The sequence below is a fragment of the Aythya ferina genome (assembly GCF_964211825.1).
Source record: "Aythya ferina genome assembly, chromosome: 5".
In the NCBI taxonomy this organism is placed as follows: Eukaryota; Metazoa; Chordata; class Aves; order Anseriformes; family Anatidae; genus Aythya; species Aythya ferina.
Genome location: NC_140301.1, coordinates 32,020,283 through 32,034,496, shown reverse-complemented (window position 1 = coordinate 32,034,496; position 14,214 = coordinate 32,020,283). Strand labels below are relative to the sequence as shown.

At 40.0% G+C, this 14,214-nt stretch overlaps 1 protein-coding gene across 4 annotated transcripts in view; it reads left to right on the top strand.

Annotated features, from left to right (window-relative positions):
• Positions 1-14,214, top strand: part of MGA (MAX dimerization protein MGA) — a 63,964-nt gene that overhangs the window by 9,862 nt on the left and 39,888 nt on the right. For all 4 annotated transcript variants that reach the window (XM_084521690.1, XM_084521689.1, XM_084521688.1 and 1 more), the window contains exons 2-7: positions 506-1,647; positions 7,148-8,078; positions 8,421-8,508; positions 8,651-8,746; positions 12,389-12,517; positions 13,501-13,599. In XM_084521690.1, coding sequence (XP_084377816.1) covers positions 584-1,647; positions 7,148-8,078; positions 8,421-8,508; positions 8,651-8,746; positions 12,389-12,517; positions 13,501-13,599 — 2,407 coding nt within the window. In that variant the 5' untranslated portion in view covers positions 506-583. The remainder of the gene's footprint in view (positions 1-505; positions 1,648-7,147; positions 8,079-8,420; positions 8,509-8,650; positions 8,747-12,388; positions 12,518-13,500; positions 13,600-14,214) is intronic.

Below are 14,214 nucleotides of genomic sequence, written 5' to 3'. Positions count from 1 at the left end.
AATCTTTCTCAATAAAGAAATTTGAGGAAAACAACGTTTTTTCTTCTCCCTTTCCCAGAGGAGCGCTGGGACCTCTTTATTTCTGGCAAGAGCAAATGACTTCTGCCTTTGTGTCAGAAATGTGCTGTTTGCTCTCCTGAAAACTTCTGCACGTTTGCTAAATGTTGTTTCTTAAGCAAACCTAAAAAGTTGAGCCAGTATCAGAACAAAGAACGCTTTGATGCACTGACCAAAGCAAAGAGCCCTGTTGTGGCAAAGCATTACATGAAAATGCACTTTAAGGATGTTGTACCCCGCATCTCTGAGGCCTGAAGTGCATATGCACAAGCAGACTTGACTTGATACGTCCTAATTGTGCTTGATTTTAGAGTAGTGATTGACTTTTAAGTTCTTAATGTGGAGAACTGTTATAGACAGGATCTCTCATGAGACTTTTACACCTTTTTAGAAGAGAGAATGTATTTCAATAACTTCAACTGGCTTTGTTTTTTTTTTTTCTCTACAGAAAGGTGACCACATGTAGACGATTATCAGAACTGCACAGAAGTTGACTTTGATTTGAGAGCTTATAAAACTGCTCATCATGGAGAAACAGCAGATCGTGCTGGGTAACCGGGATGGCGGGGCAGTGTTCGGTACAGCACCTGCTTTCTTTGTCATCCTGAAACAACAGCAGGGGAACGGGAAAGCTGACCAAGGAATCCTAGTGGCCAACCGCGATGCCTGTGCTCTTGCCAGCAGCGTGTCAGCTCCAGTCAAATCCAAAATGAAGACCTGCCTCCCCGCTGACTGCGTCTCAGGGGGCATCACTGTCACCCTGGATAACAACAGCATGTGGAACGAGTTCTACCATCGCAACACCGAGATGATTCTGACGAAGCAGGGGAGGCGCATGTTCCCGTACTGCCGGTACTGGATTACAGGCCTGGATGCCGGCCAGAAATACATCCTGGTCATGGACATCTCCCCCGTGGACAATTACCGGTACAAGTGGAACGGCCGCTGGTGGGAGCCCAGCGGGAAGGCAGAACCCCACGTCCTCGGGCGAGTGTTCATTCACCCACAGTCACCTTCCACCGGCCGCTACTGGATGCACCAGCCGGTGTCCTTCTACAAACTGAAACTCACCAACAACACCCTGGACCAGGAGGGTCACATAATCCTGCACTCGATGCACCGCTACCTGCCGCGACTTCACTTGGTGCCTGCAGACAAAGCCACAGAAGTCATTCAGCTCAACGGCCCTGATGTCCACACGTTTACCTTCCCGCAGACTGAGTTCTTTGCAGTTACGGCCTACCAGAACATCCAGATTACCCAGCTGAAAATAGATTACAATCCTTTTGCTAAGGGATTCAGAGATGATGGGTTGAATAGTCGGCCTCAGCGCGATGTGAAACAAAACAGTAACTTAGAACTGGAAGGAAGTAATGTTTTTAGCTCTGCCAGCCTTCGTGGTCGCCCTGCTGAAGTTGATGCCTTAGGTTTGCATCAGAGGAGTTTAGATTCTTCATTCATTGGTCAGAACCCATCGGACATTGATATGGAAAAAGAATCCTTTAATGCAGAAAGGGACTTCATGGGTTTCCTGGACACTGACCTGGCTTCGGGTGATATGCCAAAGCTAAAACAGGAAGCCTCTGAAAGGTGAGTTAACATTCTGTTTTTACAAGTACTAGTGGAGCGGGGGAACTTGGTAAAACATCAGGTAATGGGATGGTCATTAGACAGATCTTTGCAGCTAAAGTTTGCTTGACCTGAAATGATGGAACACTTAATGTTAGTAAAAGCTGCTCTTTGCCTTAAACGGTCATCTATCAGTCTGGATTTCCTAATGCAGAGTAATGAGGAGTACAAGAGTTTGGCATTTTTTCCTGTGTTGCTTTAACTCCCTTTGTAAAGAAATATTGAAGGGTTTCTCTTAACCTTCATAGTATTTTAGTAGAGTAAATATCATGTTTTAAAGTTTTAAACACAGTGCATTCCAGCCGTCAAAACGTTGCCTTTCTTTTTAGGGTTGTTTACAACCATGCTGTCTGTTTCTTCAGTTCTTTCCATTAGAGGATGGGTGAGGGTGTGTGGGGTGTAAGGGTATTTAGGTTGGGTGTGTGTAGGGATTTCCGCAAGGCAGTTGTAACTGGCAGCATGCCACTGTTTTGTCAATAACTGCTTGTGTGAATTCTTCGAGCCCTGAGGAAGAATGAGGTTAGCCTGTCTTTGGGTAGTCAGTTACTTCATGTGTGCTGGGATGTGAGAGAATCTGCACCTAGGAAAGTACTTCTGAATGACTGTGCCACTGCTCAGACCTTAAATTGCTGTTTGATAATTCTGTGCTACGTGCTTATCCGGGTTTGACTTTTGGAGCCATTGTAACTTCTCACAAATAGCAGTAAAGCAGTCCAGCGTACACCGAGAACCTCTCTGTAGCATTGAACCTTTGGGTTTCTGCTAAACAACAAGTGTTTAGGTTTGGCAAGCAAGTCTGGCCAAGCCTATAATTTTACTACACTTTATCTTACTTTTCAAAACGTAAGTAATGGAACAGCAGATTTATTGAGTAATTAATTTTTGTCAAGAGATGTTAGAAGTACTTCAAACCTGAAGAAACAGTTTAAAGAAAAAAGCCTGTTTCTCTCCTGCCACTTCAGGTCTGTCTCTGACTTAATCTCTCAAAGATTGAGTAACAAAAGCATCCTTATGTAGATCAGTATGCCAAGAAATGATTTAACTGCAGGTAACTACTTTATCAATGTAATTAGGCTATTAGGGTGATGGTGTAATTAGAGGTCAGTTCTTGGAAGAAAAATGTGGTACTTATGACATAATTATAGTTTGTTTCAAAGGCTGTACTACATTTAGTGTGTTTTAGAGAGAACAGAGGTTTGCTGGATTGTTTTTTTCTTGCGGGAAAGCTTGTTCTTGACTCTTGAGTAACTGCAAAACTGAATCACAAAGACATTCTCCATTCTTTGAGCCTTTCTCGTTGTAATTATTCTTACAACCATGGGAATTGCTTTGGGGTCTGGTGTCCCAACCTTTCTTCTGCAGGACCTCCCAATGCCATTGTATTAGAGAAGAATGCTTAGATTCTCAAAAAGTGGAAATTTTAGAGAAACACATCTTGAAGACTGAAAGTAAACTGATTTCAGACAGGATGGGCAATCTTTAATTCTAAAAAATACAGCATGGAACAGTGTTCAGATAACTTCACGTATTTTAAGTAAACCAGCAAATCTCTGAAACTAATGACTGAAAAGTTAGTAAAATTTTATCTTAATATCGATTTTTACTTACTTCATAAAATAATTTTAAGGACTCAAGGACCTCCTTTTGAAGAACTGGTGACACAAGTTGGAAGGCTCCGTTTCTTCTGGTTCAGAGTGTATTAGTAGCGTTCTCTAGTTTCTCATCTAAGACAAATTTAGAATCATAGACTATCCCGAGTTGGAAGGGACCCATATGGATCACTGAGTCCAACTCCTGTTTACCTCTAAATTCACCTATCTACTCCAATTTACTTCTAAAGTTTGCTAAAAGCTTCACAGAGGGAGCCTGTACAGGATTTTTCTCTGCCCTGGGCTAGGAAGTATTTATCATTTGATGAATAAATGTTACCACATTCCTAAAACAGACCTCAAGCTTTGTCCAGCCTTTTGTTTTAAGCTTTGTAATCTGTGTGAAAAAGCCAGGTTCTGTACTTGAAAACAGAAGAAAAGATCTCACCTCAGAACTGGCAGAACTCTGTTTCTGTGCTGGAGTTTTTTGGGGCACTGGTTCTCCTTGGTACCTTCAGACCTCTTCACGCGGTTCTCATGCAACACAGCCGAGATCTGTTCATAAATACAATAACCTTTCAAGGAAGGGGTTGAGAAGAGGCATTTTTCTTTATCAAACAACAAATATAATTGTGCTTTTTTTTTTTTTTTTTGCAGGCAAGCTCTTACCCATAAGTTGATGGGTGCTATCTTGCCTTTATGCAGGGTAGTGATTTGGGCTGGTTCATGTGTGTTGAAGAGTTAGAAGTTGGGAGCTGCAGCCTCTCAGACAACTCTCCCCAAGGAAGTGGGGTTCCTAGTGCCGTGGGGGGTGATAGTTCCCCTGGTGTGCAGGCTTGCTGACCAGAGGCTTTGTCTTGCTGCGAATGGAGCTGTGTAGGATGGTGCATGTACCTGAGGATAATTATAATTTGGAGTTGGTAATGCACTTTGCAAATAAAGGATTCTTCTCATTATACTAGCTGGTGTATTTTCTTCTGTGTTGTGGTAGTGTGTTCAGTTTCATCAGATGCACTGTAAGGAAAAGAAATGTTTAATTTGAATTGTGGGCACTTGTAAATGAATGTTTATGCCTGCAGCCTCTTGGATGCTGGGGTTATAGAGGGAACCCCAGGCAAAATTCACCAGTTCACAAATCTTGCAGGCTGGTTCACCCTTCTTGTTCCAAGATCTTTTGAAATTCTTGGTTTAAAAATACAGATTATTATTTTTTTAATGTTCCTATAGACTTGTTTGTCTAGTTTAGGTGTCTTGTGTTTAGTTTGACAGTTCAATTTTCTTTCCTCGTTGACTTCCTTTGGAAGAATGCTGTAGTGATCACCCATCAAAGCTCAATCACAGATTGCTACAATTGCTGGATTAATTCCAGATAATCCAGATACGTGTTCTGCGGTGTGCTTTAGAAGTATCCACTTGGAAAAACCCATCTATGTCAGTACTTCCAGTAAGAGAGCAGCTAAACAGATGAATTTAGTAAAATGCAAGACAACGATTTCCCTGCTTTAACTGTTTAGTTGTGAGGTACCAAATAATATATTATTTGGGGGTATAAATATGCTTAAATATGAGCATTTTCCCACATCAGGCCAAGAAAAAGGTAGTTCAGACATCATCTCAGCATTTCTACCTGATCTCTGATTAAGCAGGGGATTTTGAGAGGACAAACCGGTGTGGCTCATTTTCCCACAGCATGTAGGAAGAGCCTATATAAGGGTATTTCTGTGGCTGCTCGTGTTGGAAATAGTGCACATCACAGGTGAAGAGCCAAAACAAATTACCACTAAGAAGAAACTTCTGAATTTCAAATCTAAACAAGTGCTGGTGAGCATTCGGGCAAGTGTTTGATCTTCTCATACGTACACACATGGATGATAGCTCACTCTTGTCTTCATTTGGCTCACAGTCTGCAATATGCAGACTAAAATAGCATTTGTGCATACACATTTCTTTTTTACAGCAGGGCTTCTTTGTTTTGGGTACTCTCCAGATCCCTCATAGAAAGGTATGCATCTTGCCTAGAAAGTAATGCATCTTGCAAGGGATAAAGAAGAATGTCTGGAGAAGTCCAGGCTTTACTGGGCTTCTAATTGGAAACAGTGAAACTCAGATAAGAAATTTATTCTTGGCCAGCAAGCTCATTAGGTTTTTTGTCTTTTTATTTTAGAGAATGTTCAGGTAGAATAGCAGATTAATGAGATTCCTTAATTCCATTCACTTTGACAGTGGGTTTGCTGTACTGAACAAACCTCTGTATTTGCTGTGACAGAAATTGGAGTTGTCCAGAACCTCTAAACGTATCATCTTGCAGTTTCTCTCATGGTAAAGTCCTTGAAGAAGAAAGTCTTACTAATCTTATATTTGACATCCTTAATGAAATGAAAGCTAGAAACACTTTATAGAGAACTTGATGACCAGATAAGATGGTAAACAAAACAGGAGTGGTATGCAACTCTCCTGTAGCACGCCATTCCCTTTCAAGGCAGGTTTTTGCTTCCAGCTTAATTCTGGTTACTCGCTGACCTTCTGAATTGTGGCAGATTTTCTAGATAGGTTCTGTCTTGTTCCTAGGAATGTTATATGTAAACATATCAAGCTGCATCCTGACTGTCTGCTCCCTGTTTTACATACACCACAGCCTGTCTTTGTGAGCTGGAGACTCGCAGCTCCATGTTGTGACTCTTATGTGTCCTAGCTTTTCTCCTGTATGTCCTCAGTCTGTGGAGGCGGAAGCACCCTCTTCCTCCTCTTCCCCTTCCTCTATCCCAGTCTGGGATTCGGCTGAGGGTGGTCATTGCATAGGGAGGGAAGGACACGTATAAATCTGTATAAACTCTATTAAAAAAAACCCACAACATTCCCTTTATATAATGTATATAATATATTACTAAAACTGTTAAATTATTGAAATTGTCAACATTAACACAAATATTGATACATAAATAATACTTGAGTAACTACATGATGTTAATGCAATTTTAATAATTTAACATAATTTTAATATATAATGCTGTGTAATACACAGAGAATGTTGGAATGCCATCTGACATCTTTAGGAATGTTTAGTGCTCTGACTGTTACTTTCTGAGGTTCGTACTGGGTTTGAATTTCTGGTTTCATATCTTAGCTTTCTCTTATGATGCTGAGGAGCCAGCCTTTGATGCTGTTAACGAAACTGCTGACTGTAGTTTTCTGACTGATAGGGCTGTCACTCAAAGCAACCCAGCACTTGGGAGTGTGACTGCAGTGTCCAGCGCATGCTGTGTCAAATTCTGGTTCGGTCAGTACTCAGATGGAGTGTGGAAGATGGAGCATGGTTCAATACCTGGTTAACATTCTGTAGATGTTTTCAAAAAATTGTTTCATTTAGGAGTTTTCTGCATGAGGTTTCAAGATAAATTAGCTAAAATTTCAGTTAAATCATGTAAATTGAAGTGCATTAAACACTCACTTGACTTCTTTTTTTCAAGTACAGTGGCTTTCCTAAGGTGGCAATTAGATATACAGCAAACTAAGTCCACTTCTAAGCATTTAAAACATCATAACTTAGCATGAGTTCATATTAAGCCTTAAATAGGAAAAATGCGAACGTTAATCCTGATATTCCTGGGGAAGGAAATCATGCTGCTGCCTTCAGATAAGAAGTTGTATTGTTTTCAGTGATGCCTTATGTTGTTTTTTGTTTGTTTGAATGCTTACTGCTTAAAACGAAAGCTTGTAAATGACAGCTTCTTTAGCAGACTCATGCCTGGGAGTATTTTGGAAGTTCTTTATGATACATACAGAGAGGGTTATGGGAAATGGTAGAATTTTGGTGGAGGAGGAGATTTGATACACGTCTGTGTTTACTTTTTTTCCCCTTTCCCCCTGCACAGTCCCATTACTAGCAGCTACAAAAGCAGTTCCCGAGTAGCATCCCCAGTGGACCCAAATGGACACTTCAACGTAGTCATTAAAGAGGAGCCGGTCGATGATTATGATTACGAGACAAGTATTTGCACACAAGGAATAACTGTGAAACAGGAAGACACAGATGAAGAAACTGATGAGTATTCCAACACTGATGATGATGATCCCATCCTACAAAAACGCCTGAGGAGGCGCAGTGAAACAGATGGGAATGATGGAGAATTCAGGTCTAGGAAGCGCATGCTAACCAGTCCTTCAGGTGTTGCCAAAGCAAAAATGTTAAAATTGGATAGTGGGAAGATGCCTGTAGTCTATTTGGAACCGTGTGCAGTCACAAAGAGCACAGTGAAGATCTCTGAGCTGCCGCAGACCATGCTGTCCTCTTGCAAGAAGGATAAATCCCCTTTGAGTGCAATACTGGATTCTTTGCCTGTTTGTTTTGAAAATCACAAAGATTCCTGCACAGATGCAGCCCCTGTAACTGAGGAGATAGCTATGAAAAAAATATCTCCTGGGAGTAAACTGTCACAGAAATACTCGTCAATCAAAGAGGCCCAATGGGTTCTATCTAAATCACCTAATTTTAATCTCAGGGGCTCTGTAAGCTGTCACTTTTCAGATAAAGAGATCTGTGGAAGAAAAAAGCCTGGAATACTGAAGAATCCTGTGTCCATGAAAGGCGCTGGTAGCAATCAAAACGCCATGTCATCAGGTACAACTAAAAGAGGAAGGCCGCGGAAACTGAAAATCTCCAAAGCTGGTCGGCCTCCTAAAGGTCTAGGGAAACCTGTAATAACGAGCAAGAACAGCCCTCTGGGGCCTGGGAGCATCCTTCCGGATGTTAAGCCAGACCTTGAAGATGTCGATGGCGTCCTCTTTGTGTCCTTTGCATCAAAGGTAAGACCAAACTGGTTTGAGTAAAATTCAAAACTCTTTAAAAATGTATCATTTTCAATCTCTTCGTACTTAGAAGTAGAAGGTATGTTCTCTTTTAAAATGAGTTGTGAGAGTTATGGCCTCCTTCCAGAGCTATTATCTTGTCCCTAAGCTAATTATGACATTGTCTTACTTAATGATTTCTGGAGAAATAGTGGGATCTAGGGTTCTGTATAAAATAATGCATACTTATTTGTCTAACAGTCTTGAATTTGGAATATTACAATGATACTTCATGTGGCTTAGTTGGCATCTAAGTCAGTGTTTTTGAGGCATCTTATTCAAGGCTCTTTATGTGTGTAGGAAGCTCTTGACATTCACACTGTTGATAGAGCTGGAGGAGAAGAGTCACAGAACCTTCAGGCTCCCTTGCTGACTACAAATGATCCAGGTACTTTTTTTTTTCTTTGCAAGTGAATGTTCATCACAGTAAGGGAGCTTGTGAGGGCACACTGGAAATGTAAACATTTAAGTCATTTTTTTTTGCACATTAAATGCTTTTTACACATTGTCTCATTTTACTTTTTGAGCAGATTGCCAAGCAAGAATACAAGTACTGGAAAAGGAATTGATGGAAGAGCTGAAAACCTTAAGGCATAAGCAAGTAATACATCCTAGTCTTCAGGAAGGTAGGTGTGCAGTGTGGATGCTGTTGCAGCTGGTTGTGTATTACACTCAGTCATACAGAGTTGATAGTTTCCTACTGGATATAATACCATGTATGTCTAATATCATTCACATCTGGTGTTGGTTATTTTTTTCAAACACTGGTTGTTCAGCAGTGTAGGTGGGTGTATGTACAAGTAGGAGAATATAAAAGGAAAACTGTCTGAAACTGCGGTCAGTTGCCCTCTTGCTGCTTGTGGCTATGACAGAAAATCTAAAATATCTGACCCAATTTTTTCTTAGAGGCTTTAAAAGTGGTTTCAACCAGCCAGTAAAGATATTTTTGTTTTTCACACATTTATGTTGGTAACCAGAAGAGATGGAGGAGGCAAAAGATGTTTCAATCTCATACACATACTGCAAGAGGCTTCATGGTATTATATGCCTCTTGTAGAAGATGGTGAGCCTTCAGACTTCAGGCCATGCCTATTTTGTAAGGAGTTTGTCCTTGTAGAGAGGAGATGGAGCTAGAAATCCAGAAACACTTAACGAAGACAACTTTTCTGCTGTTGGAGTCTGCTTTTTTGAGTTGCTGTAGATCTTGGTCCACTAGTCACATAGAAGGGCCAAGCAAGGTACTTGCAGTTTGCGGGCTCTCTTATGCTGTTTTGTCCTGAGGTCAGATAGGAGAAAGTCAGGGATCTACACAGCAGAACTTATTCTCTCTACTGATGATGTTGAAAGTCTTTGGTGATGCCAGTCCTGAGACTGATGGCTTTGGCATAGGCATCAGAGCAGCTGGTGAAGAAACGGATCCAAATTGAAGCAGCATGTGCCTCGTGCTCTGGAGGATCTGGTCCTGAATTTCTCATGTATAATTATAATGCTGTAGGAATTGTGACTCCAAATACTGATCTTGACTCTGATGCTATTTATTTTGGGTTCTGACAGAGTTTCTACTCTGAAGAACTATGGATTGTCTCAAATGGTTCATGCACGTGTATGGTGACATCAAATGCGTCAATTTTTGCAACTGTTTGCAGGGGGGGTGCCTTTGCTTCTTGCTAGTGTTGAGCTGATGTTCCCTTCTTCTACCTTTACAAAGCCATCAAGAAGAGCAGTAGAGAGCTCTTAGAGGTCTGCCCTGGATGTAGTGTGAATGAAACAAGATCATAGAATCACAGAAGGGATTTTTTTGAGCCAGGAGAGGTTGGAAGGGACCTTAAAGATCACCCAGTTCCAACCCCCTGCCATGGGCAGGGACACCTCCCACTAGATCAGGTTGCTCAAAACCACATCCAGTCTGGCCTTGAATGCTTCCAGGGATGGGGCATCCACAGCTTCTCTGGGCAATCTGAGTCAGTGCCTCACCACCCTCATAGTGAAGAACTTCTTCCTAACGTCCAATCTAAATCTCCCTTCTTCTAGTTCAGAGCCACTGCCCCTTGCCCTGTCACTTTTTTTTTTTCCATTTGCTGAAAATGGAACTGATGAACGTAGTCATCAGATAGAGAAAAGAGAAGTACTCCAGGTTTGCTAGGAAACTGTCAGTACTTCCCATAGGGACTGGCATTAAGATACAGGATGGATTGCAGCATGTGTTGGAAGAGGTGGTCCTAAAGATTTTGCCAGGTATTGGGACTGCAGGAGGAGATGCTTTGAAAGATGGGAAGGCAACTGTAGCACGTTAGGAGGAAAGCCTCTGCTGGAGTACTGCCACTTCAGCATGATGGGTTGCCTCTTCTCTCTGAGCTAATTTGAAACCCCTAGCACGTTCCTGAAAATCAAAGGCGCTGTTGTCTGGCATCATGTTTCAGAGTTAGCAGCTGCCACTGATGAAGAGAGGAGACAATTATTAAGGAGGAGGTTCTTAATTTGCTACTATTTGACTACAGCAGCTGAAACTTAGCAGTACTCTGGGGATGGCTTGAAAACGATAAAAATGATAGTTCACCTGTCATGTTCGGTGCTGTCCATACAGACATACACTTACTGTTAGCATTTATTCTCTTCAGGCTGTCAGTGTTCACTCCATGATGTGCTTCATGTTGGAGTCATTCTCTGTTTTTTGTGTGTGTTTTTTTTTTTTTAATTTTTTTATTTAATGACCCTAAACAGAAATAATCCCATTTTGTGTATGCGTAATGCTTTTATTTTTGTTCAAGTGTTAAACAAACCTAGGCCTCTTGCTGAAGGTGACAGAATAATTCAAATGAAATGTCAAGAAACATAAACTGTGTACTCTTGCCTTTTTATTTTAAATTCACTCTGAATAGAAATAGATGCCATCTTGACATTTGGCAGTTGACATGTTTTTATACAAAACGCTAGATTGACTTGCTGCTCTCTTTTGCTATGTAGATTTGTGCATCTCACTCGACTGTCTTTGATAAAGATGTTCATTTTTAACTGCCACATCTGAGACTTGTTCCATGTTGATTGTTTGCAGGCTGCCAATAACAGGTGACTGTGTTGCCACTTATGAGCGTAAATGTGCGCTACCAACACAAGGTTTCAGCAGATACACTCTGCATGTCTTAAGCGCTGTCAAGTCATACATTTTTTTATTTCAAAAAGTGCATATTTAGCACAATAATTTTAGACTTGTTGGCAACAGAAGCAACCTCCGTAGGTTTCTCTAGCTAAAAATCTAAATAAATATTCTTTACTCCAGACTGAGCTGAATTTGATTGATAGCAGTCACTTCTTGAATTCACCATGTAATAATTTTTTGAAAAAGGTGCTAAGTCAAATTTTACTAGCTAGTTCCCTCTTCCCCTTCGTGTCCAGTGTTTCTGTATCCTTACCGATTCATAAAGATACCTGTTGTGGCTAAGTCAAGTCTTTCAATTTAATCATTCTGGGGGAGTCGATGAAGGAAGATATCAACAGGCAATTAAGTGTTTGTGGTGCTAATCAACAAGACTGTTTAGTTTCATTTTCCCTGTGCTTCCTCCCCCCCAGTAAGAAAGGTGATTTATTGCAAAGTGCTGAGAAGACAGGATACCTAATTTCAAGCTTATCTGTAAGGATGTAAGGATAGTGTGGGGGAGAAAAAAAAAAAAAAAAAGGGCTACTGAGGTCCTGAGAGAGTTGAATACTGAATATGACTTTGTTTTTATATCGTCATCTCACGCCCCACCCATTTATTCAAAAGTAAAATGTGGTTTACTCTCGCCTCTCATTGCTGGTTGAAACTGAACTGTGAGTGGTGTGTGGCATGTACTTTTGCACAAAAATAGCTCGAATAGTCAACTGGTTTTGTTCAGGGAGTAATTCTAGCGTTCAAGGCTGTAAATGGTGCTAACTTTCTAAAGGCAAACAAAAAAAAAACAAAAACAACAAAAACACGTTTATTTTGGAAATGAATAGAACGTTGTTATTCTGGTTGCTAAATTTCCACAGAAACTTCAGTAGCAATCAAAAAAATATCAAGTCATTCATTTTTTTTCTTGATTTCCATCCCTGTAAAATGCTCTTTGATTCACACCTGCTGCAAATCCATGATAAGTAACAGCTAGAGTCACCAATGGTCTTTCTGTATCTCTTAAAAATGGGTGAATGCTAGAAACCAATATATAACTTAATATGTCATTTTAATAAATATCTTCACTTCTCCCCCCCCAATATCTTGTTGCATTGACACTAATAATTGCCTCCTGCAGTGGGACTGAAGTTGAATTCTGTGGACCCAACAATGAGCATTGACTTGAAATACCTGGGTGTGCAACTTCCTCTTTCCTACTCAAATTACAATTTGTGGAGCTATCCAGGAACAAACCCCAATTCTCCAGGTGGGTAGAATGCTAAGAAAACCCATAACCAAAATCCTTTAAAGAACATCTAGTTTCATATTTAATGATAGTTATTTGTTACAAAAGTGTTGTCAAATTGCGCTTTAAAAAAAATAAAATCTTAGTATCCACACATTTCTCATTATAATGCAACTTTGAGTCTAATACTGTTGGTAGATAACTGTTCTTAACAATAAACTTGTTTGTTGGACAAAGTGCAGGGATGGTTAATTCCTGTGTCTCTCTCTGATTACTGTACTGTACTATCCTTTCTGTACTGTTTTTGGAGCCGGTGAGGGGCAGACCTTGTATCTCAGAACTGCTTTCACTGCAAAAGAGGCAGACTCTATTCTCAGTTCAGTGTCAAGTGCAATTATTTCTAGACTAACAATATACGCCCACAATGAACCCTGGTAGTATTTCTAGGTGACAATTTAACACCCAGAGCTGATGGATAATTTGACAGCTGTCAGTGTTTACCTTTGTGATTATTCTCTGTGTCTACCACTAACTGATATTGTGCTTAATCAGACATAACAGCAAGCATTGAATGAAGTTTCTGCAGCTCCTATAAGTCATTTCTGTATTGGGGGGAGAGAGACTCAAATCTTTCCCCATGAGCTCGAAACTTACATGTCCTGTTCTAAGCCTGGTAAATAGCTAATTTGTCTATTTGCATTTTGAAAGCAACTGCTTATACCATGGGTAAGGGAAGGCGAATAAAATTGAAAATACCAGGGAGGATATCTTTTGGATAGGATAGAAAAATGTATTGTTATGACAGATCTGTACAGGAAGCTTGCCTTTGTTAATTACTTTGTAAAAACAAACAAAAGCATTATTCTGCCTTCTTGATTTATTATTGTTTATCTATCCCTGAAAATGAATAATTTATTTGGAATAATATAAAGGAATAGTTTATTAAGACACTTACTACAATCAGTCTTGATTTACACACTGAGGCTAGTTTTCTTCTTTTCCAGATACTGGATTTCCTTTTGTTTCCAGAACAGGAAAGACAAATGATTTCACAAAGATCAAAGGCTGGCGAGGGAAACTTCATGGTGCTTCTAGAAATGAAGGTAGAAATATAAAAAGGAAAAAATTAATCAGTGAGATCAGTGCGTATATTTACAATGTGTGGCCCCTTTCTTGAACTTGGATAGATATTTCAATTTGATTATCATGTGTATCTTAATGAGAGATTTATTTTTGTATTTTTAAACTGCTGTGAATGTAGAATTTATTGCTACTAGTTCTGTGAGTAGCCAAAAATGGATGCTTATGAAGGGAAAATTGAAACTTACTGAGTATGATTTAATAAAATAAAAAAAAAAAAGCAAACAAAACCCCACTAAACAAAACCATATTCTGTTTTACAGAGGTTTGAGTGAAGATCAAAGCTGTAATAGTTTTGCTTTTGATCATCAGTTTTGGTTTTGTTTGGGGAAGTATGGTAATTTCAGAACTCTACTGCCTTGGGGACCTTGATGGCGTAAAGTAATCTTCATTTGTATTGGTGGTTTTTTAACTTCAGTTAGAGTAAATATGTCTTACAGAAATAATTACTTCGCCCTGTCTTAGGGAGAAGTGGGTATTTGACAATTTACCAGTTCCTACTGGGAATTCAGATAAAATACCTGTGTTGTACTCTCTGCGCTTTTATGCTACGTTGTATTGGGGTATTCCATATTGAT